The sequence below is a fragment of the Triturus cristatus genome, chromosome 7, assembly GCF_964204655.1.
Source record: "Triturus cristatus chromosome 7, aTriCri1.1, whole genome shotgun sequence".
NCBI lineage: Eukaryota > Metazoa > Chordata > Amphibia > Caudata > Salamandridae > Triturus > Triturus cristatus.
The window spans coordinates 1605772193-1605799917 of NC_140590.1; the positions used below are offsets into that span (position 1 = coordinate 1605772193).

Below are 27725 nucleotides of genomic sequence, written 5' to 3' on the forward strand. Positions count from 1 at the left end.
TATCAAGAAAAAGATGAAGACTGAGATGGCTGACAAAGAAGGTGTCCCTTTAAAGGATGGTTTCCCTCACCCATCAGAGGTGGCATGCTTCATCATTGGGAATCCTCCTCGCACCATGAAGCCTGGTCATGGTGTGGGCTACAACCCCCTAGCTGCGAGGGAGGAGCTCAGGGATATTTTTGTGTAAGAGGGTTTATTACTAAAACCCAGTGTGAGCTAGCAGGATGTTGTGAGGGATGCAGTGCTAGTGGTGAAGTGGATTAAAACTAGCTACAGGGTTTACCACATATCCTTTATTCTGGCTACCATGTGCTAGGATTAAAAACAGAAGGTACAATGGAAACCATTAGATCCAATCGTACTGTACTCCGATCTGAGTATAGTACAATTGGATCTGAGCTCCTCCCTCGCAGCGAGGAGATTGTAGCTTGCACCATGACTAGAATTTCTGGTGCAAGGAGGATTCCCAATGATGAAGCATGCTACCTCTGGTGGGTGAGGTAAACCGTTCTTTAAAGGGGTTCTGGGCGGGTGGCCAAGTGGCAAATATTTCAGGCACATCTCCTGTACGTCCTTATTTAAGTTTAGCTACCCATCAGTTCTGCCTCATGGGTTGAGCTTCCACTTCAGTAGATACTAGGAGTATTTACAGGAAGCAATAAGAAACAAACGTGGTTCGATTTTTGAGGAACCACTGATCTAGAATAATGTAAGCTTGTCCACAATGCAGCTTGGCAGTGCTTTGTGATATGGCTTTCTGTAAATCTTTGTGCTGAGTGAGGTTGAGGGTTCAGGCTGTGTCAAAGGCTGTGGCATCCATTCCAAGAAACAATTGGATGGTAGTGTAGATTTGCTGAGAAATTAAAAGTAGAATTTCAGCTAACTCTGTCCTGGGAACAACCATTCAGAAGCCAGAGTATGAACATAAACTACAGAACGCCTGGAGCAGTCTTCAGTGCATTAAGTGGATAACATATTTTAACAGTCTAGCCAGAGAAAAGCCTCCAGGGAGTAACCGCAAGAACGCACAACACTAGCAGGGAAGGTGATGTCTGAATGTATGGGCATGCACAGAAGGAGGAGCCACTAGGGCCACTCCCTAGTAGCAGGGTCAGCACAACAACGATGGAGCAGCCACACCAAGCACTGGAGAGGCACATAGCCTTTTAGAGCCATCACTGAGCCAGAGATAGAAACCCCAAAGCCAGTTTTGATCAGGGAGTGCCCTCAAAGACATCTGGGCACAGTAAAGGTTGATCTGCATACTGTGTGGAAGGTATGTCCCTTACCTGAGTGAGGATGCCACTTCAGGTCCCCCCCCTATCTGGACTGGTGTTGAGAACTCCCTGCTTACCAGTGAAAACATGAATTAAATGTCGCCAAGAAAAATGACAAAAACGTTATATTAAAAACAAAATAGAGAAAATCAAAAGTAGGCAAAATAATGTAAATATAAGACTTCGTAAAGGTGTTCTGGATCTACGCTCACCGCATAGATTATTTTTTTAGCACATTTGGTTGGATGCAAGAAGGTTTGTCCCTCATAAGAAGTTTAACCTTCCGACATATCAAATTGTGGATGCCAAAAGTCCTGACTCTGATCAACCTTTTGATTTGGGTTTTGAAAAATGGACTACCCCAAGCAGAAAATTTCAGTGGATGAACCGAAGAATGGAACGGATCCCAAAACGTTGCTGGTTTTGGTTCTAGTATCTAGGGCAGTGGTTCCTAAGCTTCTGACTTCTGTGTACCCAAACTGAGTCTCTAGGGAAAGCTGACGACCCCCAGCCTAAGCAACTTCTGTGAGTTGACCCTCAATACAATGCACAAAAATATAGAAACAAGTATGCATCAAACAAATTGTGAAATATTTAATTTAATTCTCAAACAAAGACAGAAAAATCGAAATTTTAATTTTAATGGTAAACAATGGTGCTTTTCAAAATCTTTTTGTTTTAAAAGATGAAACAATACACTAGACCCTAGCATTTCATTTTGTCCTTTTTAGGTCTCGCCTAGGCAGCGCAAGCGCCGTCTCGTTGAGACATGCAGTATATGCTTTAGTGGGGGAGTCCCTGCCTCCGTTTTCCTATTTGTTTTTGAGTGTGTCTTTCAAAATGTCCTACTTGCTATTGGGTAAGCTTGTTTTATGTCCCTCCTTTTTCCCTGTTGGGCACGCCTATTGCTATTGGACCCTTTACTGGTATGAATGCATTTTTTTGGGGTTTGTTGTTCACCGGGGTTCTCTTTTTTTAGGTCTCGCCTAGCGTTGCAGCACATGCGCTGCTCGCTTTGCGAGGCATGCAGTATACACTAAAGCAGGGAAGCTTCATGGAAGCTCCGCCCACTCTCTGCCCATCTTTTTGATAGGCTTAGGTCCTAAATGCTGCCTTCCCATTGGTTCTAGCCTTGTTAGTCCCGCCTTATGACGAGCATGTTGTCATTTGTGTCCTTCCATGGCTACTGGCCCCTTCACTGCACAGACTACTTTTCTCCCCCTCTCCCGCCGTCCAATGCCTTCTCGCCGGCTACTCCACCCCCTACGTATTGGGATCACAATAAGGCACTCCTTAAAGTGGCCCAGTTTCCCGGATCGTGCCATGTTAAAGAACAGATGTTTCAGCACCCAGGCTAATGTGCTGCATAGCTAAATGCATATACGGTCCCAAAGGCGAGATTGATGGCATTGCAAATGCTTGTTGCTCGCAATGCATACTTTATTTTGTTGGCACATACCATTGTTTTAATTGAGACATACTAGATTCTATATGCTGTGATTACACTGCTCCTAAAAATAAAGCGAAGGATAACTTAATTTTTGGCTTCCAAATTCAAGCATATAACAACAAAATTGAGCATTTTTAAAATTGTTTATATGTGTACTTTACTAATCTGCTAATACTATTTAATACCGGGTTAAGAACTGATGATCTAGGGCACTTTTTGTTAGAGCTTGTTGTTACAAATGGACATTTGGTAGAAAGTACTCCCACGTCATAATTTGCTGCAGGTTTGATTATGTAAGTTTAAAGGTTCACTCCATTCAGATGTGCAACTTTCTGGTTCAAATTCAAAAAATACAAAAAATGTTTTACTCTAGATAATTTTTTCCCGTATCTTCAGGATCAGTCTCCACTAGAAGTATATCCACATACAGTCACATTTGCAAGGGTGTTGCAACATGGGAACCCAGGTTGCCCTCTTCAATTAGTTACGTTCACCTTTAGGCATTCAGTACTCAATTGATCTAGAAGCCAGCACAGGTGAACTTCTTCCTCTGGGCCACAGGACCTTTCTCTAGGCTACACTTGCAAGGGCTAACAAGTCTTCCAGTGGTCACCCAACTTTCCAAAATCAGGTGATTGGAATCAAATCCTTCCCAAGTTTTTTTACAAGAGAAGTGTTAACGAGCAAGGTCTAAACAGGTATGTTTTTTTGGCCAGGCGAATTGCATTCTAGTGCTCTTACTGTGTCAAAGCTTGAACTGTTAGCTAGCGGAATGCAGGTCCTTTTTACACAAAAAAATCTGCTATTGCATTAGATTGGAGAAACTAGAAAAAATAATTTCCCCCCCAAAAACATCTTTTATTATGCAGTGATGTCAATATAGGTTTGGTTATTGGCACTCCAGATTCCACAGACGTCTCCGGGAAGAAATACCTGTGGTGGAATCTTACTCGCTGAGAAGGCCTGCTCTCTAACAGAAATTTCCTGCAGCCCAAAAGACTCCCCCCAGAAAGTACAGAATCATTCTTCCAGTCAACCATAGCAGAAACACCCTCCTGTGGTTCTTAGTTGACTGAAAATCCATCAGCATTAAGGCTGTTCACACTTACTTGACCGCAGAATAAGCCTTAGGGGTCTTCATGCTCCCCCCCGCCCCCCTCCCCCCGTGGTGTTATCTTTAACTGCAAGCAGATCTTCGAAGCACAATTGCATAAGTTAAGTGGGCTTCTCCCCAGCCCAAGATAATGATAACTCTTTAGAATTTCGGCCTGACTGCGCAAAAGTGTAAACTTTTATTTCTCCCTACTTTTAGCAAAACCTCAAAATTTAAATCTGTTAGAAAATCTCTGCGTTTAACGGAAATCTTTACATACGCTGCAAAAGTCATATAATTTGCTACCGTCGACCTTGAGAAAAATGTTTACCCTGATTTTAAAACTTTTTAAGAAATTAAGCTGTTATGCAACCCAAATGTCAGCTAAATGCGCCTCTCTAAACCAGAGACCGTTTCTATTTTGAAATAAAACCTACTCTGTGGCATAATTCCATAACTTCAGCTGCTTCTTAACTGAACAGGCCACTTGCACAAATGAAGTCAACCTACAGTATGCCAGTTACCAATTTACGTTGTTAGACCATCTAATTAACATGCCTAAAGGCAAGGTGGGCGTTTTCATTGGTCCATTGGGGAAGAAAGCTTTTTAAGTCTGGGTTTTTGAGGTTCTTCCGTCTGCTCTGTGTTGGCTAAATGGAGGTGTGGCCAGAAAGCACACAAAGAAGGACTGAACTTACTCGTGGGCATTTTCAGGACATTCGGTTTTATAGACTGTGGTTCAGGGCACCTTGAAGGATGAGGGTTGAGTATTCTCAGTTCTGTCCTTTTTAGGTCTCGCGACCTGCGTTGCACTGTGCAGCAGTGCTCGCGCAGGTCGCGAGACCTTTAGTAGGTGAAAAACGGGGAAATCAAGCTGACCTAGGAATCTCACACGCTCGTGCATGTGCGTTTCCTTTTCAGCTCCCCCATTTGCCTTTGCGTGCGTCTTATTCTAAAAGACTACACACACGCAATTGGTGTGCGCATAGCTCCTCCCATGGCCTCTTGGTGTCTATTAAGCACACCAAGCGCATAATAGACACCAATAGGCCGTGGGAGGAGCTATGATTGTGCCCAGACACAGGCGTGACGCGCACATCACTTGTTTTTCTTTACTTTTGGTATAAGCGCGGCTCCCTGCCTCTGCCCCTCCCCCTGCTTCGCGCTTACAAGCGTTCGGCATTCTCCTAGTGGGTGCATCTCCGTCAGGCAATATCACACCCACCTTAAATGTATTTTCCATCGCTGCCTCAACGTGCTTTCTCTTTCCACGAACTCGATGTTTGTGTTCCTTTATTTTGAGATGCTTTTAGTATTACTGCTTTGTGACTTAAGGAACATTAAGGAAATGTTACCGTGAAACTGGACAATGTTCACAGTGTTTATTTCTGATCGCAGCGGCTGCTTCATGTCCGTTGCACCATTCAGGGAGTCCTTTCGTTGGCGCTTTCATGAGGACATGATGAGGAAGCTGGAAACTTTTGGCACATTCTCTTTAAAAGCACAGCATGGTGGTGACTGCTTAGTTGATTTAGACCTATGTTGCGCTTTAGATCTCAAAGCGCTATGGTGGGTGCAGCAGTTATAACTCATGAAATATGGGGTGCAACTCACAAGGAGGGGGCAGGTTTGAGGGCGCATTGGCTGCAATCGAACTCTTAAGATGATGGGCTGTGTGTATCCATTATCAGCACTCAGTCTTCGCTAAGTGATCTTGTTTTGTTCTTGTTGTTGTGTCAATGGTTTGTTGCGCCAGTTTGACTTGCGTGCTTTCTCTTTCTCCAAACTTGATTTTTGTGTTCCTTTATTTTGAGATGCTTTTAGTATTACTGTCACACACACCCACAACCACAACCACACCCACCACACCACACCACCACACGCACAACCACCACACACAACCCCAACCACATTCCAACCCTCAATTCCCCACCCACCCACCCCCACCCAACCACACGCCCCACCCAACCACACGCCCCACCCAACCACGCGCCCCACCCAACCACGCGCCCCACCCAACCACGCGCCCCACCCCACCACGCGCCCCAGCCCCACACAACCACCACACACAACCACCACACACACAACCCCAACCACATTCCAACCCCCAATTCCCCTCACACCCACCCACACGCCCCACCATGCGCGTGTGCCCCACCCCCACCATGCGCGTGTGCCCCACCATGCGCGTGTGCCCCACCCCCACATGCGCGCAGCAAGAAGTTGTCACTGGAGACATCGTGATCCTATGAACAATAGTGTCCTCAATGATCTAATCCACCCCCACCATGCGCGCGTGCCCCACCCCCACCATGCGCGCGTGCAGCCAGAAGTTGTCACTGGAGACATCGTGATCCTATGAACAATAGTGTCATCAATGATCTAATCCAAACTAAACTGTGACAAATAACATCTCTATATATTGCAGTACCACAAAAACAGCAACAAGCATTGGCATAGCCAATAGGTCTCGCCTGTGGGACCTTATAAGTGTTTTGCCATGCTACAGATGTTGTTGCACCAAGGATATTGTGCTAAATAATTATAAGGTCCCAAAAGCGAGACCTATTGGCTATGCCAATGCTTGTTTTTTCTTTTTACTGGAAGTTTTGGGGGAGAAGGGCCCTGGGTTTTTGTATAGAATAGTGGAGGGACGCCTGACTGACAGAATAACATTGCAGACACCGGGTGAAATGTCAAAAGCTATCAACTGTCACCGCTTAATCTCCAAGCATGTAGGAGGAGTGTTGACCGGTTCAGGTGGAGCACTCTTCCCCTGCTGCTGCGACAGAAGATCCTCCCAAAGAGGCAACCTGATCAGAGGACCAATTGCCATACTCCTGATGTTTTTGAGAACTCTGGGCAGGAATGGTATGAGCAGAAAGGTGTACAGGAGGCCTGAGCTCAACTCTAGATGAAAAGCGTCTCTGAACGAGAGCCACCTTGGAAACTCCAGCATGCAGAACTGCTGACATTCTTCGTTCTCGACGGTGCTAAACAGATATAACCAAGGCTCTCCCTACTGCTGAAAGAGACCATGAACCACCTCCGGATGAAGACACCATTCATGATCCGCTATGCATCTTTGGCTGAGTTTGTCCCCCTCGTGTTTAGAGAGCCCGCCAGGTGTTGAACCACCACAGAAATGCCCTGACATTTGTTCTAGTCATATCCAGAGATGCAGGGCTTCCTTGACAAAGGGACCATGACCACACCCCACCCTGATTGTTGCAGTATCACATGGTGTTGGTGGTGTCCTTTAACACCTGCATTAGCCTTCCCTCGATGTAGGGTAAAAAGGCTTTTAATGCCAGTCGGATCACCCAGAGCTCCAGAAGGCTGATGTGGAGTTTGGATTACGCCAGAAACCATAGGCCGCTTATCTTACTCTTCCAGATGGCTGCCCCATCCCAAGAGTGACTGATCTGTCACCACCATCCAGTGGCGGCTGCCATGTTCTGTGAGTGGTGGGGTGGGGAGGAATGTGGGGTGGAGGGAACGCAAAGAAATAAAAAAAAGCAACATCCTTTTCCATCCGTTCTCGTCCAGCAAGCAGGCTCCAACGCGGGCGCTGCTCTCACAGCATGAGAGCAGTGCCAGGATTGGTTGGAGCGGCCTCTCACTGATCCTAAAAGCACTGGAGGGCCTGTACTTTTTCTAACCTAGCTGTCTATGACAGCTAGGTTTGAGAACTTTAAAATGCATTTTAAAGTGCATTGTGCACACAGCTCCCTGCTGCCACTGCAGCGCTGGCCCCGCCCTGACTCTTCATTCAGGACGGGTCAGTTACTGAACTGTTCATTTATTACCCTTTTATATTTCAGCTCTGGGGCTTGTGGGGTGACGTTCCTCTGCTCAAATGGAGGAACCGGCCCTGCCACTATTGGATCTGGTTGGAGAAGGACAAGGGGGCTGCCACTGACCCAGTCGTAGTTCGTTAACCTCCAATGCAGCTCTTTTTCAGTTCCCTCCAAGATCTGTACCATGTCAGGTTTCCCTGATGCTGTGCCCACTGGAACTTCTGGTCCCACGGAAGAGCCCGCATATGCCAGCGGGCATGTGTCACCAGGCGGGAGCAGGATGCATGAGGCCCAGCAACCTCCCAAACACAGCTGTTGGGGCATTCCAGCTGATTCCCCCCTCACGAAGACTCTGTTCTGGGGGCTTTTCAAGGCCGGGTTATCCATTGTAAGGACGGTCACTGACAACGCCTGACTTCAAGATGGTGCCTGTAAGACCTGGGGTCACCAAGCCCTAAGGGGGTAACGTGACTCGAGCGGCTGGGCACCCAAAGGCTTATGTGTAAAGCGACCATACAACACACACATCCTCTGAAGCAAGGAACGCACACTATAAGGGACGCCACTGTAGAATGTATGCAAATAACTCCAGTTTATCCAAGCAGTTAAATGTAAATGCAGTTCCTTAGATATAGATGCAGTTCCTTAGATATAGATGCAGTTCATGAGATATAGATGCAGTTCATGATATATAAACGCAGTTCATGATATATAAACGCAGTTCATGAGATATAAACGCAGTTCATGAGATATAAACGCAGTTCATGAGATATAAACGCAGTTCATGAGATATAAACGCAGTTCATGAGAGAACAATGACATGGCTCACATAGAGTAGCATTGGATTCACCAGCATCATATTCACCAGCACTTTCCCCCGAGGCCCTAGGCCACCTTGTTATATCCTAACCTTGGTTGTAAGGACTGGGGATTGTAGCGCCACCCCTGGGGACAAGCAGGGACTCGGGGCAGACTTTGCAGGCTTACCGCTACCCCTGGTACCCTTCGCGCCTCAGTGGGTGATTTCCGCGCTATACGCGTCAATCTGGCCTGGTACACCTGTGGACAAAGCCTACGAACACAGCGCTACTCGTAATAACTAAGCAGTGGACACGTCTGAGTAGAGCCGACGATCATAACGCTACTCGTAATATCTAAGCATTGAACACTTCGGAGCAGAGCCTGCGAACATAGCGCTACTCGTAACATCTAAGCATTGAACACTTCGGAGCAGAGCCTGCGAACATAGTGCTACTCGTAACATCTAAGCATTGAACACTTCAGAGCTGAGCCTGCGAACATAGCGCGACTCGTAATTTATCAGACTGAAGCACTTATGAGCAGAGCCTACAACCAGAGCGCCACTCGTAATATACCAGAATGAAGCACTTCTGAGCAGAGCCTACAACCACAGCGCCACTCGTAATATGCAAGCATCCGGCACTTCAGGGCAGTTCACGGAGCACAACGATACTCGACAGTCTTGTAGGAAGGGGCAATCCCTCGGAGGGGTGTCACAGTCCTGGGTGAACGGGGAACTCCCACGGAGGGGAACCAGGGTCTCAGGGTGCAGTGCTGCTCCCGGTCTGTAGGGGGCGCACCGGGGTCCGTCCCAAGCCTCCCGGCTTACCTTGATCTCGACGTCTTGAGGCGTCCAACCCCAGCTCCGGACTCCGCAGTCGATTCTTCCGCGACTGGGGCAGGCCACGGCCTTATGCACCTCCTCCAGCAGCTGCAACGGCAGCGACTGGGCCCCGGGCTTCTCCGCGGACCTCGACACGATGAGGGGGCACACTTCAGGCTTCCGGGCCGCGGCGGAGAGCGTGCTCTAGCCCCCGCGCCGGGGGGGGGGGGGGTGTCTCAAATTAAGCGGAGAATTCCGCGCAAGACGGGGCTTGCTGCAGGGGATCCCAGGTCAGGGAGCGCAGGGGTCACAGCGCTAATACCTGGTCGATCCCCAGCAATTCCACAATTAGCTTGGCATATGTTTTCCATGTTCAGGTTTTGACACGAAGTCTCAGCATTCAGTTTCAGCATGCGGCCGTGTCATGAGGGTTCAGTATTCAGTTTCTGCAATCAGTTGCTATATGAAGTCTTGATGGCGCAGATGTCTCTGGCGCCCTTGGGGGGGTTCTGTTCCTGGGGGGTAGGGATTGAGTTGGCGACTAGGTCCTTCCTAGTCAGGCTGGGCAGAGGTTCCCTGGGTCCTCCTACTCTTGGGCAAGATCAGTGGGCTTTACAGGATCCCTCACTCACTTAAGAGGCAGCACCTAAATCCTGTCACTCTCAGAGGCATAAGTCCCTGGCTAGGCCCTACCGCCTAAAACTCCTGCGTGGATTCTCCAGCTCTGCTGTACCCCACTGGCCAACTGACTAGAAAATGTTCCCTCCCTCTGTTAAGTATCCCTAGGTCAGGTGACCTCTAACCAAGGCGGCAAAAGTAAAAACCACTCCTCCCTTCTAGAAGGTTCCAGCACATTCCAGGAGCTTCCCCATTCTACCTATGGGACAAAAAAGGCGGGCTGGTGTCGCAACATTGTTGTGGGGTTCCAGCCAGCTCCTGGCAGCTAGGGTGCTACTTATAAAGACCACTCTGCAGTAGCAGGGGCCTGTGGCAGCCATCTTGGGAGAAGGGAGCACCTGCACCTTAACACTCACTGGTTGGCAATGAAAAGGCGCCCGGAGACCTAAGTCCAACATAAAAAAATGAGGGTGGAAAAAATGAGGCACGATCACAAATAGAAGGGGAGACCGCCCTAGGGCTGACAGGTCTAACACGCGTACCCCCCAGCCAAAAGAGGGGAGAGACCGTCCGCGTTGGCGTGGTCAACTCCGGGCCGATGTTCCACCCGAAAATCCATCCCCTGTAGGGAAATGGACCACCTCAACAACTTGGGGTTTTCGCCTCTCATCTGCATGAGCCAGCGAAGGGGGCGGTGGTCAGTCTGAATTAGGAAGTGAGTTCCAAAGAGATATGGCCTCAACTTCTTCAGAGCCCAGACCACCGCGAAGGCTTCTCTCTCAATGGTGCTCCATCGCCGTTCCCGAGGGAGGAGTCTTCTGGATATGAAGGCCACTGGTTGATCCTGGCCCTCGGCGTTGAGTTGCGAGAGCACCGCACCTATGCCGTGCTCTGAGGCGTCTGTCTGTACAATGACCTCCTTACTAAAAGCTGGAGTTGCGAGTACTGGAGCGGTACACATCGCATGTTTCAGCGTGTCAAATGCCTCCTGGCAAGCAGCTGTCCATATGACCTTGCGAGGTTGCTTCTTGGAGGTCAACTCTGTCAAGGGGGTTACGATGGTACCATATCCCTTGACAAACCGGCGGTAATACCCAGTGAGGCCGACAAAAGCTCGGACCTCTGTTTGGGTCTTGGGGGGCTCCCAAGCCAAGATGGTTTCTATTTTGGCCTGGAGGGGTTGCACCTTACCTCCGCCCACCAGGTGTCCCAGGTACACGACAGATCCCTGTCCAATCTGGCACTTGCTGGCTTTAATGGTTAGGCCAGCGCGTTGCAGCGCCTGCAAGACCTCCTGGAGGTGCTGCAGATGGTCCTCCCAGGTGCTGCTGAAGACAGCTATGTCATCCAGGTATGCTGCTGAGAAGGACTCCAGACCAGATAGTACCTGATTCACTAACCGCTGGAATGTGGCCGGAGCATTTTTGAGCCCAAAGGGCATCACTCGGAACTGAAAGTGGCCCTCGGGGGTGGAGAATGCTGTCTTCTCCCTTGCTCCATCGGCCATGGCAATCTGCCAATATCCGGATGTCAGGTCAATGGTGCTGAGGTACCGGGCTGCTCCCAGCCGGTCCACCAGCCCGTCTGCTTGTGGGATGGGGTGAGCATCTGTCTTCGTGACAGAGTTCAACCCCCTGTAGTCCACACAAAACCGAAGTTCCGGTGTGGTACCCGGTGGGGCTGCTTTCGGCACCAACACCACCGGACTAGCCCCCGGGCTGCTGGAAGGTTCTTTCACCCCCAGCTCCAACATCTTGGCTACCTCACGCTGGATGCTATCCTTCACTCGGTCAGAGAGCCGGTAAGACTTGTTCTTCACGGGGGCTGTCGCCTGTGTCCACATCATGGGTACACAGATGAGTGATTTCCGGCGTGAGGGAGAACGAGGCGAACTGTCCCAGGACATGGCGGCAGTCCCTCTGTTGCTCTGGGGTCAAGGGTGGGGAGAGGACTACACCTTCCACCGAGCCATCCTTCTCCTGCACCGCTAGAAGGTCAGGAAGAGCTTCACTCTCTCTTCCTCTTCGCTCCCATCCGTCACCATAAGGAGAGCAAGCTCTGATCGCTCATGGTGCGGCTTCAGGCGGTTGACGTGGAATACCCTCAGGGGCTGTCGGGGGGGGGGGGTTGGGGGGGGTCTTTAGATCCACTACGTATGTGGTCTGGCCTCGTCGCTCCACAATGTCATACGGACCAGTCCACCGGTCCTGGAGGGCACAAAGCTCCACAGGTTCCATGACCCACACCTTCTGTCCAACTCGACCGTCCGAGCGTTGCAGTCGTACCACTCCTTCATAACGGTCTGGCTAGCCTCTAGGTTCTCTGAGGCCGCATTCCACAGCTTGGCCATCTGGCTGCGGAACCCCAGCATGTAGCTGACAATGTCACGGGGAAGCTTCTGCGAAGTCTTCTCCCACCGCTCCTTCACTAAACTGAGGTGACCCCTAACGGGATGGCCATAGAGCAACTCAAACGGGCTGAACCCGACTCTCTTCTGCGGTACCTCCCGGTAGGAGAACAACAAGCAGGGGAGGAGGACGTCCTATTTACGCCTCAAGCCCTCTGGCAGGCTCCGGATCATTCCCTTCAAGGTTTTGTTGAAGCGCTCTACGAGCCCGTTAGTCTGGGGGTGGTAAGGAGTGGAGAACCGGTAGGTCACTCCACACTTCTTCCACATGGCCTGCATATAGGCCGACATGAAATTTGTGCCTCTGTCCGACACCATGACCTTGGGGAATCCCACTCGGGTAAAAATCCCCAACAGTGCCCGCGCCACCACCGGTGCAGTGATGGTCCTCAGAGGAATAGCCTCTGGGTACCGAGTGGCGTGGTCGACCAAGACCAGAATGAACCGGTGTCCCGCTGCGGTCGGAGGGTCCAGCGGCCCAATAATGTCTATTCCGACCCTCTCAAAAGGGGTCCCGACCACCGGGAGCGGTTCCAACGGGACCTTCAATTTAGTCCCAGTCTTGCCGCTTGCCTGACAAGACTTACAGGTCTTACAAAAGGTGTCTGAGGCGATCCTCATCCTGGGCCAATAAAAATGCGGGACCAACCGTGCAAGGTTTTGTCCTGACCCAGATGTCCGGCTAAGGGTATCTCGTGTGCTAACTCCAGCAGGAAGGCCCGGTAACATTGGGGGACCACTATGGCCCTCGAAGATCCATGTACCGGCACCCTGGGCTCACTGTACAGGAGACCATCCTCCCAATACACATGATATCCGCCCGCCTCCTGACTGGCCACTTGGGCTTTGGCCTGACGCCGCATGCCTTCAAGCGTGGGACACGCCCTTTGTGCCTGACGAAATTCCTCCCGGGTAGGCCCTCCTTCCACATGCCAGTCGGCAAGGGTCGGCAAGTCCCCCACGGGAACGACATCCACCTCCGCGGACTCCGGGGGCACCTCTGCGGCCTCCCCATCCATCTCACGGGGCGTGTCCTCTACCACCTTCTTCTTTCCACACTTGGCGTTGGGTTGGGCCATAATTCCAGGCTCCAACCCGGGGTGAGTTCCATGCCGGGCAGCCATGGACCGCGTGACTACGCAAGTCCACCCTGGTAATCCCAGCATCTCGGTATGCGCTCGAAACTCGACATCTTTCCACTTGGTGTGCTCCAGGTCGTTCCCTAGCAAGCACACCACAGGCAAGGCAGGGCTCACCGCAACTTTCAGTAGGCCTTTGACTCCTCCCCACTCAAATGGAACACGAGCCACTGGATAGTGACTCACACTTCCGTCAGCCAATACGGCCGGATGGAACTCCTCGGGGACTACTTGGTCTGGGGACACCAGCCGCCTCACTATAGTGGTCATGCTGGCTCCTGTGTCCCTCAGAGCCTCCACCTCCTCCCCGTTAACTCTCACTCTCTGCTGATATTTAACAGTGTTCGGGGGCAGGGACACTACGGGGACCACCTCTCTATCCCCGTGTGAAACCAGGGTCAGGCCTGTCCACTCCCCTTCCCTATCTAAGGGCAGCTCCACCCCAAGCGCTACACTACTTACCCCGGGTCTTTTCCCGCCCGTTGGGGCTGGGGATCGCTTGCGACACTTTGGACACTCCAAAGGAGATCCCATCTCCCCACATTCGTAGCACCTCACAATCCTTGGCTGCTGACTCCTGTCAGGGTAAGTGGGTTTTGGGGAATTGGACGAGGGTGGGGTTCCTACTCCTTTCCCAAACTTATTTTGGGGGCCTTTTGAGAACTCCACCTTTTTATCTCCCCCCCCCTCTTTCTTCTGGGGGAAACCCTGTCCGCCTTTCGAGCCATCTCACCCGGGGCCCTTGTGAGACACCCGGGTGCTCACACAAATATCTGCCTCCTCCGCAAGCTCACGGGGATCCGTTAACTTGCGGTCCACCAGATGTTGGCGTAGCTCCGGAAAGCACTTATCCAAGAGGTGCTCCCGTAAAAAAAGATTGTACACCGCTTGGTAGTCCTGCACCTCGCTGCCACGCACCCAACCATCTAGTGCCTTACGGGCATTGTCAAAAAAATCCACCCACGTCTGTGTGGACAGCTTATGGCTGCCACGGAACTTCTGCCTGTACCTCTCGGGGTTGAGACCAAATTTCTTGAGTAAGGCCTCTTTCATCGGGGCATACCTGACCTGATCCGCCTTGGTTAAGTATAATAGGGTGTCCCTGACATTGGGAGGTATATAGCGATACAAGCCCCCTCCCCAATTGCTCTCGGGAACCCCATGGGCTGTCAAGGTCACCTCGTATGCATCCAACCACTTGGCAATATCGTCCCCCACGGTGTAGCTGGCAATGACTTCTTTGGGTAGGTAAAATTTTGACTCATGGGACTCTCTTGGTACGCTGCCACCATTGTCCTTATTGGACGCGTTTAACTGGAGGGCGCGCAGCTCCAACTCCTTCAGCTGAAGCTCGTGCGCCAGCTTCTTTTCCTCCATTGCCCATCTCTTATTTTCTCTTTCTCTCTCTCTCTCTCTCTCATGTTCCAATTTCGCTAGCTCCCACTTTAACTGCCTCTCCTCCCTCCTGTCCTCGTACTCCTCTGGAGACGCGCTCCTCCTAGACCCTGTCCTACTACTGGCCCCAGAACGTCTCCCTGGGGGCACATTTTCAGACACATCTACATTGAGTATGTCTAGGACTTCCTGGGCGCTCTCCTCCTGAGGTGTATCCGGTGCCTCCTGTCCCTCATCCTCTCTCCCTTCTGGGTGGGCTTCTACCCATGCCCTTAAGGCGGTACGGAGTTCCGGTCCTTTGGCCCTCCGCACCCCAGGCACCCCCATCCCCTGCCCGAATTCCCTCAGTTGCCTTACAGTGTACCCCTCGGTCAGCTAACCGGAACTCCATCGTGACAGGTGGGGACCTAGATACTAAGGAAGAAAAACTCTAGGATATGGGTGACAGTTACCAGCTAACCAGGATTTTACACCCTCAGTCTGGACAGTGGAATGTAATCAGTGCAGTAATAACAGTTGCAGAGCTTCAATACAATATGCGTTTAATTGTGGCGCCCTCCGCTTCACGGAAGGGTGCTGTATGGTCACAGGTCCTAATCCCACCGCTGCCACCAATGTAAGACCTGGGGTCACCAAGCCCTAAGGGGGTAACGTGACTCGAGCGGCTGGGCACCCAAAGGCTTATGTGTAAAGCGACCATACAACACACACATCCTCTGAAGCAAGGAACGCACACAATAAGGGACGCCACACTGTAGAATGTATGCAAATAACTCCAGTTTATCCAAGCAGTTAAATGTAAATGCAGTTCCTTATATATAGATGCAGTTCATGAGATATAGATGCAGTTCATGAGATATAGATGCAGTTCATGAGATATAGATGCAGTTCATGAGATATAGATGCAGTTCATGAGATATAGATGCAGTTCATGAGATATAGATGCAGTTCATGAGATATAAATGCAGTTCATGAGATATAAATGCAGTTCATGAGATATAAATGCAGTTCATGAGATATAAATGCAGTTCATGAGATATAAATGCAGTTCATGAGATATAAATGCAGTTCATGAGATATAAATGCAGTTCATGAGATATAAATGCAGTTCATGAGATAACAATGGCATGGCTCACATAGAGTAGCATTGGATTCACCAGCATCATATTCACCAGCACTTTCCCCCGAGGCCCTAGGCCACCTTGGTATATCCTAACCTTGGTTGTAAGGACTGGGGATTGTAGCGCCAGCCCTGGGGACAAGCAGGGACTCTGGGCAGACTTCGCGGGCTTACCGCTACCCCTGGTACCCTTCGCGCCTCAGTGGGCGATTTCCGCGCTATACGCGTCAATCTGGCCTGGTACACCTGTGGACAAAGCCTACGAACACAGCGCTACTCGTAATAAGTAAGCAGTGGACACGTCTGAGTAGAGCCTACGATCATAACGCTACTCGTAATATATAAGCATTGAACACTTCGGAGCAGAGCCTGCGAACATGGCGCTACTCGTAACATCTAAGCATTGAACACTTCGGTGCAGAGCCTGCGAACATAGCGCTACTCGTAATATACCAGAATGAAGCACTTCTGAGCAGAGCCTACAACCACAGCGCCACTCGTAATATGCAAGCATCCGGCACTTCAGGGCAGTTCACGGAGCACAACGATACTCGACAGTCTTGTAGGAAGGGGCAATCCCTCGGATGGGTGTCACAGTCCTGGGTGAACTGGGGAACTCCCACGGAGGGGAACCAGGGTCTCAGGGTGCGGTGCTGCTCCCGGTCTGTAGGGGGCACACTGGGGTCCATCCCAAGCCTGCCGGCTTACCTTGATCTCGACGTCTTGAGGCGTCCAACCCCAGCTCTGGACTCCGCAGTCGATTCTTCCGCGACGGGGGCAGGCCACGGCCTCGCGCACCTCCTGCAGCAGCTGCGACGGCAGCGACGGGGCCCCGGGCTTCTCCGCAGGCCTCGACACGATGAGGGGGCACACTTCAGGCTTCTGGGCCACAGCGGTGAGCGCGCTCCAGCCCCCGCGCCAGGGGGGGGGGTCAAATTAAGCGGAGAGTTCCGTGCTCGACGGGGCTTGCTGCAGGGGATCCCAGGCCAGGTCAGGGAGCGCAGGGGTCACGGCGCTAATACCTGGTCGATCCCCAGCAATTCCACAATCAGCTTGGCATATGGTTTCCGTGTTCAGGTTTTGACACGAAGTCTCAGCATTCAGTTTCAGCATGCGGTCGTGTCATGAGGGTTCAGCATTCAGTTTCTGCAATCAGTTGCTATATGAAGTCTTGATGGCGCAGATGTCTCTGGCGCCCTTGGGGGGGTTCTGTTCCTGGGGGGTAGGGATTGAGTTGGCGACTAGGTCCTTCCTAGTCAGGCTGGGCAGAGGTTCCCTGGGTCCTCCTACTGCTGGGCAAGATCAGTGGGCTTTACAGGATCCCTCACTCACTTAAGAGGCAGCACCTAAATCCTGTCACTCTCAGAGGCATAAGTCCCTGGCTAGGCCCTACCGCCTAAAACTCCTGTGTGGATTCTCCAGCTCTGCTTTACCCCACTGGCCAACTGACTAGAAAATGTTCCCTCCCTCTGTTAAGTATCCCTAGGTCAGGTGACCTCTAACCAAGGCGGCAAAAGTAAAAACCACACCTCCCTTCTAGAAGGTTCCAGCAGATTCCAGGAGCTTCCCCATTCTACCTATGGGACAAAAAAGGCGGGCTGGTGTCGCAACATTGTTGTGGGGTTCCAGCCAGCTCCTGGCAGCTAGGTTGCTACTAATAAAGACCACTCTGCAGTAGCAGGGGCCTGTGGCAGCCATCTTGGGAGAAGGGAGCACCTGCACCTTAACACTGGTTGGCAATGAAAAGGCGCCGGGAGACCTAAGTCCAACATAAAAATTAGGGTGGAAAAAATGAGGCACGATCAAAAATAGAAGGGGAGACCACCCTAGGGCTGACAGGTCTAACAGTGCCCATGCCCCGACACCATAATGCCCGCAGTCTTCTCTGGCAGCTGCCTCTCCCAGACATCAAGCTTCCTGCTGATTGCGCCTTGATAACACCGAAACAAAAACCCCTTTCTCACCTGGGTTTATACTTTACTACGGTTTCTCTTCTCTCCAACTCCCTCGTTTTGAATTCGACATTTTCAGACTAACCTTGATCATTATCCTGACAGCTGAGTCCGAGCAATTTGGCCGATGCCCGGTGGAGCTGCCTAGACAGCTATAGAGGAGATCGGCCCTGGTTCACCCCTCGGCTGTCACCAACCCAGCCAGACATTGGGCACAGTTTCTCACCGTCTCTTTGCTATGTCTCCTTCCTCCCTCTCCCTCTGTCGAATTAACGTAACTTTGCCTTTTTTATCCTATGTTTGACTATTCTCTTGTAACAGATGTAACTTGTAACTCTCTGATCCTCATGTAAGGCGCTCGGATACCTCCGGGTCTAGCCAGCGCTATATAAAACTCTTCAAATAAAACAAATAAGTAAACCTCTGTGTCAGTCTCACCAAAATCCAGGATAAAAGGCTGATACATTGGTGTCATAGCTTGAATATCCTGGACATGCCATTTGGTAGGATAGGCGCAAAACTGCACCATGTCCAGAACAGCTCTGATGAAGGGGAGCGACTAAGAGGGAGTCAGTTGTGACTTTGACACATTGATAGTGAATCCCAAGAAATGTAGGAGGTCCGCCGTAGTGTGGAGGTGAGACTACAGCCTGGGGCGAGCCTGCCTTTAACAGCCAGTCCTCGAGACAGAGGAAGACTGGCACACCTGAACTCCGCAAATTAGCTGCAGCCACTGCCATCACCTTGGTGAACACCCGAGGGGCGCTGATGAGGCCGAAGGGGAACAAAGCGATCTAAAACTGCTCATGTCCCACCGTATGCCTGTGGGCAAGCAGGACGGGAATGTGGAGGTATATGCCCTGCAAGTTCAAAGCTACAATCCAGGCCCAGGGCAGACAGGACTTGAGTGAGCAATAAGCATTTTGAACTTTTCCTTCTTGAGGAAGAAATTGAGAGGGTATAGTTCTAGGATAGGACAAAGCCACTGTCCTTCTTGGGCACCAGAAAGTAGCTGGAAACCACGACCTACTGCTACCGTCTGCACCCTCTCTATGGCTCCCTTGGCCAAGAGAGCCATCACTTCCTGGCCGAGTAGGGAAAGATTATCCTCAGTCAGCTTGCCGCAAGCAGATGGCATGGGTGGCAGGATAGTCTAGAAGGGGAAGGAGTAGCCTCTCCGGAAAATCTGCATAACCCATTGGTCTGAGATTATAACATAATAGGTACAAGTAAAGCGCACATTCACCCCAAAGGGGCATCTTGGTGCTGAATAACAGATGTTTATTATTACTGTTAGAATCCGGGTTCTCTGGTTGGCACAGGTAGGTACTTGTGACAAGCAGGGAACCTTTCCTTTAGTCAGGGTAAAGGGGTACACTCCTAAAATAACCCCTGCTCACCCCTAGGTAGCTTGGCGTGAGCAGACAAGGCTTATCTCAGAGCGTTATAGGTTAAGCATTTGTGAACACGTACAGTAACCAAGTGACAACACCACAAATGGACACCACACAGGTTTTATATAAAAAATACGGATTCTTTATATAGTTACCACAAGACCATTAAACGACAAAAATGCACAATACTTTTACTTTAGATGGTAGAAGTTTGCTTAGTTCTCTTAAGTTCTTAAAGCATAAAGGATAGGCAATGTTGATGTCTCCTCACTACGTTTTGGGCCCTTGCCTGTCGCGGGTACTTGGGCCTCCCACACAAGTGAGGCACCATTTTTACCGGGAGACCCAGGGGAACGCTGGGAGGTGGGAAATTTGAGTGAGCCCGGTGATGCCACAACTTTCCCACACAAAAATGTGTGAAAAAAGTGATTTTTTTTTTCCAGCTAAAACCGAGGTTTGCAGGGGATTCTGGGTAAGGAAACGTTGGGGGATCCACGCAAGCCATACCTCCCTGGAAGCCCCCGGGTGTCTAGCTTTCAGAAATGTATGGGTTTGGTAGGTTTCCCTAGATGGCCGCGGAGCACTGGGCCAAAACCCAGGTGACCCCCCCCTTGCAAAACCAGGTGGTTTTGAGATGGGCAATTTTGATGTCGCCTCACTACGTTTTGGGCCCTTGCCTGTCGTGGGTAATTGGGCCTCCCACACAAGTGTGGCACCATTTTTACCGGGAGACCCAGGGGAATGCTGGGAGGTGGGAAATTTGAGTGACCCGGTGATGCCACAACTTTCCCACACAAATGTGTGAAAAAAGTGATTTTTTTTTTTCAGCTAAAATTGAGGTTTGCAGGTGATTCTGGGTAAGGAAACGTTGGGGGATCCACGCAAGCCATACCTGCTTGGAAGCCCCCGGGTGTCTAGCTTTCAGAAATGTATGGGTTTGGTTGGTTTCCCTAGATGGCCGCCGTGCACCGGGCCAAAAACCCAAGTGACCCCCCCTTGCAAAACCAGGTGGTTTTGAGATAGGTAATTTTGATGTTACCTCACTACGTTTTGCGCCGTTTCCTGTCGCGGGCACTAGGCCGACCCACACAAGTGAGGTACCGTTTTTCTCGTAAGACTTTGGGGAACGCGGGGTGGGTGGAAATTTGTGGATCCACGCAGATTCCGGAACTTTCCACGACAGAAATGTGGGGGAAATGTGTTTTGTTTTTTGACAATTTTTTAGGTTTGCAAGGGATTCTGGGTAACAGACCCTGGTGGGAGGCAGTCCAGTCACCCCATCCTGGATTCCCCTGGGTGTCCAGTTTTCAAAAATGTAGAGGTTTGCTAGGTTTCCCAAGGTGCCCGCAGAGCTAGGGTTAAAAAACTAGAGCTAGGCACTTTGCAAAAAAAGGTAAATTTTCACTGCGATATTGAGTTGTGACCACGTTGCGTTTTGCACCATTTCCTGTCGTGGGCACTATGCCTACCCACACAAGTGAGGTACCATTTATATCGGGAGACTTGGCGTAATTCAGATTTGTAAAGGAACTGTTATTATCTATTGACTTTCGATGCATTTCTGCCTTCCAAATGAAAGATTGTGTAAAAAAGAAGTCATTCTAAAAAATGACTGATAATTCTCATGCTAGTATGAGTGTTCCCAATTTCAGAAATGTGCAAATATCTACTGTTTCTAAACTCTATATTTTGTTCCCATTTCAGAGATACATAGGTGTCTTTCATACCGATTTTTCCATGTACACATTTTTACAGAATAATTACTATATACCCGGTACATAATAAAAAACTATTGCAAATTACTGCTCAGTTTTTGGCTCTGGGTTCGTCGGGTTCTTGGTGAACCTACAAGTCCTATATATCCCCACAACCAGTAATGTCCAACGGATGCAATGGTATATTGCTTTCAAAGAGCTGTCCTAATTAGAAGAAGTTACAGGTGAAAACGTTGACACAAGGCTGTTTTTTTTTTTCAACTAATTTTCAATTTATCCTATATTTAACAGTTTGTTTCTATAAAAAAATACCTTGATGGATCTACACAAATGACCCCTTGCTAAATTCAGAATTTTGTCTTCTTCTCGAAAATGTATAGCTTTCCAGGATCCATTATTGCTTTTGTACCCATTTCTGCCATTAACTGGAAGGAGGTCAAAAGCACAAAAAATAGCAAAAATAGGCTATGTCCCAGAAAAATGCCAAAACGGTGTAAAAAATGTTGGATTTCTGACAAAAGTCTGGTATCCCCGAAAAGCTGGAAAAATGGTGATTTCAACCCCACAAACCCTTTTTTGATAACATTTGCAGGGAAAAACCCAGATGCTTTCATTTGCAGCCCGTTTTTCCCATTTTTCCGAAAAAAAAACCATTTTGCTGTATTTTGGCTCATTTCTGTGACCCCTCTAGGAGAATCCACAAACCCTGAGTACCTTTAGAATCCCCATGATGTTGGAAGAAAAGGACGCAAATTTGGCGTGGATACCTCATGTGGTCAAAAAGTTACAGGGGCCTCATCGCGCACTACCCCAACTAGCCAAAAAAAGGCTTGGCACAGGAGGGGGAAAAGGTCTGGCAGCGAAGGGGTTAAATAGGGAGCAAATGCACTGTGGCACTGGTTGGCAGTGGCACAGTGCTCTGAGCAGCAAACACCAGCAAAATACATGAGGCACAGCGAAAAAGTGGAAGGGAGACTCGCGCCAAGGTGCCAGGTCTAACAATTACCCAACTCAGTGGTACTCATTTTATCAACCTCAAAGGATGGGAGGCTGAGTGAACTTGCCTGGATTTGAACCTGTGACCATGAGGTCGAACACCGGCTCCTAAAGTGGATTGATTGGTTCACTAAGCCACCAGACCCGGCTTATAGACTGCCAGTGGGGCAGATGATGGCATATCCTGTCTCCCACTGGGTGCCCATGATGGTAAGGGGGCAAACAATAAGGGTTTGGAGGCTAATGCTCCAGTGCTGAAGACGCCTCATCTCCGAGGTGGAAGCCATCAAAGGGCATATCCATAAGGAAGGCATGGACAGCCCCTTAGAAGCCAGTTGTCCTCAGCCTGGTGTGGTGCCATAAGGTCACTTTCGATGAAACCACTCTGCCCAACAAGTAGGTGGTATCCAGTCCACACTGGATTGTAAACTTAGTTTCATCTCTCCCATCTTCAACAGTCTGAGTGTATGGTCTGGGCCTCCTTTGGAACCATAGGCAGCACCTGCGCAACCGAATCCCATAGAGCATGGCCCAAAAGGCATGCAGTGTTCAAGGACCGCAATGCCAGGCTTGTGGAAGAAAACATCTTGTCGAGCCTCTTAGATGCTCCCTCCTCCATAGCCATGGTAGGGTCCACTGGCTGCCGTCCAGTCCTCACACCAGTCCATCTGAGGATCTAAGGGCTGGTATTCCTCAGGGTCCAGCGACCCCTCCCAAACCTCCCAGAGTCCCAACCCATAGGAATAGAGCTTAGGCTCCGGGCTTGAAGGCATGGCTCCAGTCTGCGATGGGGATCAGAATGGGGTCTGCGCTGCCGAGGTGGTACGACTGGGACTGGTTGGGATATATCTCTGGATTTACTGTTTTTCTTTTTGTGGGACTTACCTGAGTGACCCGACTGCTTAGAGTGCGACAAGGATTGCGGACTCCATAACCGATACCGGGATTTTCCTCTTCAGTGGAATCAAGTGCTTTGCAGCGACAGATGGTAAAGAGCCTGTGGGATCGCTCCCTCAAGGTCTTTGGGTGCATGGCATGGCAATCAGTGCAGGTTTTTGTGTTGTGGTATTGGTCCAAGCACCAGAAACATACAAGGTGAAGGTCCTTCACTGACATCTGTTGATGGCAGGTGCTGCAGGGCTAGAAGCCAGTCTTTCTAGTGGACATCCCTGCCACACCAAGAGAAGAACTCTCAAAAAAGCTTTGACAAACCGTCAAAAAGGGACTGAAAGGGTAGCTCTCTCCTGATCTGCTCTGATTGGTGCGGAAAGAAAACAAATGATGTCGGCATGCTGGAGTGGGGCCTACATAGGCACTGTGCATGTTGCATTCGGTGCCGATGACACCACACGGACCCGATCGACTCCCACCTACATGCGCGCAGGGGTTGTGCTCACAAAAAAAATTCTGGATCCAGTCTGACGCCTGGGGATAATTAAATGTTAAGAAATCTGCGGCTAGACATCTCTAACAGATATGCAAACTTTCTAAAGTGACATTTTGAGAACTCTAACTTAAAATCCGACTTTACCATTAAAGAGGATTTTAAATTACAATTGGTTTGAGTGGAAAACGCATGTCTCTATCTGTCTCAAACTGAAGTTAGCAATTAAGTGTAAAAAGGTAACCCAGTGTTAGTCAGTGGGAGAGATGGGCCTTAAAACCGTGAAAAACAACTATAGTCCTTTTTCATTGTCAGAACATGTAAAGCTTAGGCACACATACCTATTTTTTAAATAACCTGCACCCTGCACTTTGGGCCTTTGGGGCCTACCTTAGGGGGCACTTATAAGTATTAAAAGTAGTGTTCGGCTCGGTAGAAGGTTTATTTTGCCAGGTCGAAAATAGCAGTTTAAAACTGCACTACAATCTGCAGGGGCAGGCCAGAGGCGTGTTTTACAGTGCTACTTTAGTGAGTGGCACAATGCGTGCTGCTGCCCACTGGTAGAATTGAATGTACAGGTTATGGGTACAGGTACTACCATTTACTGGGGACTCACAATTAATTAAAATGTGCCAATTAGGCAAAGGCCAATTTTACCATGGTTTAAGGAGAGAGCACAAGCACCTTAACAGTGGTTAGCAGTGGTAATGTGCACCGAGTCCTAATGCCAACAAAAACGAGTTCATCAAAGTGAGGGAATGAAGGCAAAAAATATGGGTTATACCACCTCAAGGATGTCCGGTCAAACAGCTATGAAACGTGATTGAATAAGTGTATTTCTTGGTCAACACCTAATATGTGCCCATCCTATTCAATGTAATGTACTGGAGATACTAAGCTTCAGAGTCCGAACAGTTGTGTTAAACTCTTGGCATTGAACCGGCTTAGTAAAATGAAGCCATTGTTTTCTTAATTGTCTCTCTATACTTTACTGGTTGCGGAGTTTGGACGGTTTTGATTTAATAATACTATGATTTGGACAATCAACATGAGGTTAGTATTTTTTAACTATCGTTGTATACTTTCCTGGTAGGTGACCAAATTCTATAAGAATGAAGAGCATAGAGGCCTATCTCAACATTGCATTTTATGATATTTAAATGCCTTTGTTGTGACTCATAATACGCTATATACATTTCTAAAGATCTTTAGTTCTTTAATGGCCAGGATTTTTTTTTTCTTATTAGATGCTTTAGCCTTCTTATGTCTTAAATTTGCTTGTTTTGTAGTAAGCCTGAGATATGTTAAAAAAAAAATAGATTTAGAAGGAAGGAACAAGCAACTGAAGTGGCAACATACATGTTGGCAGTGTATGTAGCATTTGGCAACATATGCTATGTTTTTGGAAGGAGGCTTTCAGCCTTTGTTGATTCGTTTACATTACCAGTTAAGAGCTGAGAACTGATGAATGAGCTGGTTACTCTAAATTCTATATAAGCCTTTCAACCAGGAATTTAGAAAATGTGCTTCCTAGCTGAAGTGCCTTCAATTTATGGTATTGCAGTTCAACTACATCTTGCGTTTAAAGTAGATTTTATGTTCTTGTCACAACTCAGCATTCAGATTTTGATTCTGCTATGTGGTTGTAAGGCTTAAAAAAAAAATCAGACCGGGGACTTGAGTTCTCATGTAGTAGGTAAAGTAACTTTAGCCTCTAGAAAACGAGTAAAGCAGACACTACTGAGAAAAAGTAATGTGTTTCAAACCTTTTCTGTGAGCAGTCTTATGAGCTAGGTGGTAGAAAAGAAAGCAAGATTTGCATCATACAAGTTGGCACAATCGGTCAGCAGAGCAAAATGTACTTTGTTCTCTCTTCAGTTTGACAAATAAGTCATTGACAATCAGCCATGTCACCCTACAGCTTGGCTAGTGTTAATGATGCCCACACTTTTCAGCTGTACAGTTGATTTTTAATATTCTTTCTTTTTCTTCTGTAGGACTAAGAATGTTTACTCATCCTCGCATTGGGGAGAAGAATCCACAAAGGACCTGTCACAAAAGAAGCAAAAGGAAGCTAGACTAGAGAAATCACTTCACCGTCCTAAGTGCAGCACATTGCCAAGTGCCAAAGCTGAGGAGGGTTTGCGCCCAAGTTTCAGCAAGAAATATGAATCTGGCCTAACTTTTCAAGAGCCTATGGCTGAAGCCTGTATTTCAACTCCAAGAAATGAGGGTGAATCTGTGGAGCATCTCCGTCTTGATTTTGAATCATTGATGCTCCTAAATGAAGATGCAAATGAAGACAGTGGCAGTGACCTGTCAGATTCTGAAAGAATCGCTATGCCTGCATCTCCCTTCACTCCACCAGATCTTATTCTTCGAGCTGAAAGAATCGATCCAGCATCCTTTGATCACCTTTTTGAGCTGAGTTACAAAGAGTCTGATCATTATTACCCAGACATCCTCCCTCCACCATTTAACTTGTGGGACCTTCCGCAGTTGGCCATGTTTCTTAACACAGAAGGGAAATCCACATCACGACCAAAGCCAACAGGACACCTTGAGAAGTACGTAGATCGACTTCTCCAGTTAGAATGGTTACAAATGCAAACTGTTCAAAATGAGAAAGCTAAGATAACTAAGCCCAGGCCTCATACTGCCCCAAGTCAATCTTCCAATTTAAAAAGTCCTGCTAAAAGCAGATTGTGCAATAATTTACAGTCAGGCCGAATACCTGCTCAGCCAGAAAATTTGTTCAGACATCCAAGTTGGCACACTGGCATCAATCGCAAGCAAGGTTTATACTCTGAAGGCACGAGGTTGCCAAAGACATCTGGACAATATTCCAAGGCAGCTGATGTGGTTCGTGTTAAAACTACTCAAGAGACTAATCCAGCATTGAAAAGAAGAGCAACGGGGATCAATAAGCAACATTTGCTTGAGCTTCAGCCTTCTTCTAGCTTCTCACAGGTTCAGGCAATTGGTAATGCCCGATCTTCAAAACTTCCTCTTGCCACCCAAAGTTATTTACATAGTGTCAAGGGTACAAAACCTAATGCGAACACAAAGAAAATTGGATTGGCCGATAACGGATATGTGCCTATCAAAAGAGAAACATGGGATCGGAAGAGGGCGACAAATGGAGTCAACCAACCTTTGAGCAAACGTTAACAAACCTGATTGAGATCCTCCAAAAATGTGAAATATTGTGAAAGCTTCTTAAAAAAAAAAAAAAAAAAAAAGGCTGCTCTTCAACCAGGTTATGGATACAGGGTTGTCAGTGCCATGTTGCACATGGTACCAAAACATTTACTGTGCAGGTGATGATTTAATGTGTTCTACTGTTCTGTCTAGGTGCTGTAGGGAGCATTATCAACATGCATTTTTGTGTTTTGCCCGCTTCAGAAATTATGTGGCCATTATTTTCAAATAAAAACGTTCTTGTATTTACTTTTAAGGAAGATCACACACTTTTTGAGCTTTACAATGCTGCTGCTGTCCACTGAAACCATCTTTGTTACCATTACTTTTGGAGCATGACTTTGCAGGTCAACCATTACTTTTAAAAAGAACAAATCTATTTTTTTCCGGTCTATTTTTACATTTGGTAATGTACGACATCATAGGAAAAGAATACTGGTTTTATTGAAGTAATTTAAATACCTTTAATTTCTCTGACTGTAATTTAAGATTTCATTCGCCCTTCTTGTGGTCCTTGAGTCAGTGAAGCAGAATGAGCAGGAAAGGGAGTAAGAGGTCGCACAAGAAAGGTGACTGTCTATTTTCAGGGAGAATAAAATATTAGGGAGCAGAATTCATTCTGACTACATTAAAAAAGCGGAGGTTTAGTCTTTATAACTGAAAAGCAGGAACATTATAAATGAAAGATATAACCTTGGAGGCATGTGTTTAACTTTAATCAGAAACATTTTGCAATGAACAATTGCAAATTATGCTTCTGGAACTTTCTTTATAGTAGTATTCACAAAAATGCACAAATGCATTTCTAACGTATCCCCCTTACCATAGGGACTCATGCATCAAAAAGGCTTATCTAAGCGGCAGGAGGACAGGACTCCAACCCCTTAGGTAACCCAGCACCACCATGTGTGTACAATGTCTTACTCACTCCTCGACCTTGACATCATCCATATCACACCCACCCGGCTACCACTTTCCTCTGACCAACAAACTCCTCTTCTTCCTCCTCTTTCTCCTCTTCTTTTTGTTCCTTCTCTTATTTTTCTTTCTTCGTCCTCATCTTCTTTCTCTACTAAATCTTCTGCTTCCTCCTTCGCCTCGTTTCTTGCCTCCTGCTCCCTTCCTCCTCTTATACTTACCCTCTCTTCTCCTTCCTCATG

At 48.4% G+C, this 27725-nt stretch overlaps 1 protein-coding gene across 4 annotated transcripts in view; it reads left to right on the plus strand.

Moving 5' to 3' along the window:
• Positions 1-26821, plus strand: part of FAM217B (family with sequence similarity 217 member B) — a 249242-nt gene extending 222421 nt beyond the window's left edge. For all 4 annotated transcript variants that reach the window (XM_085619473.1, XM_085619470.1, XM_085619471.1 and 1 more), the window contains one exon: positions 25362-26821. In XM_085619473.1, coding sequence (XP_085475599.1) covers positions 25362-26535 — 1174 coding nt within the window. In that variant the 3' untranslated portion in view covers positions 26536-26821. The remainder of the gene's footprint in view (positions 1-25361) is intronic.
• The last annotated feature ends 904 nt before the right edge of the window (positions 26822-27725 follow it).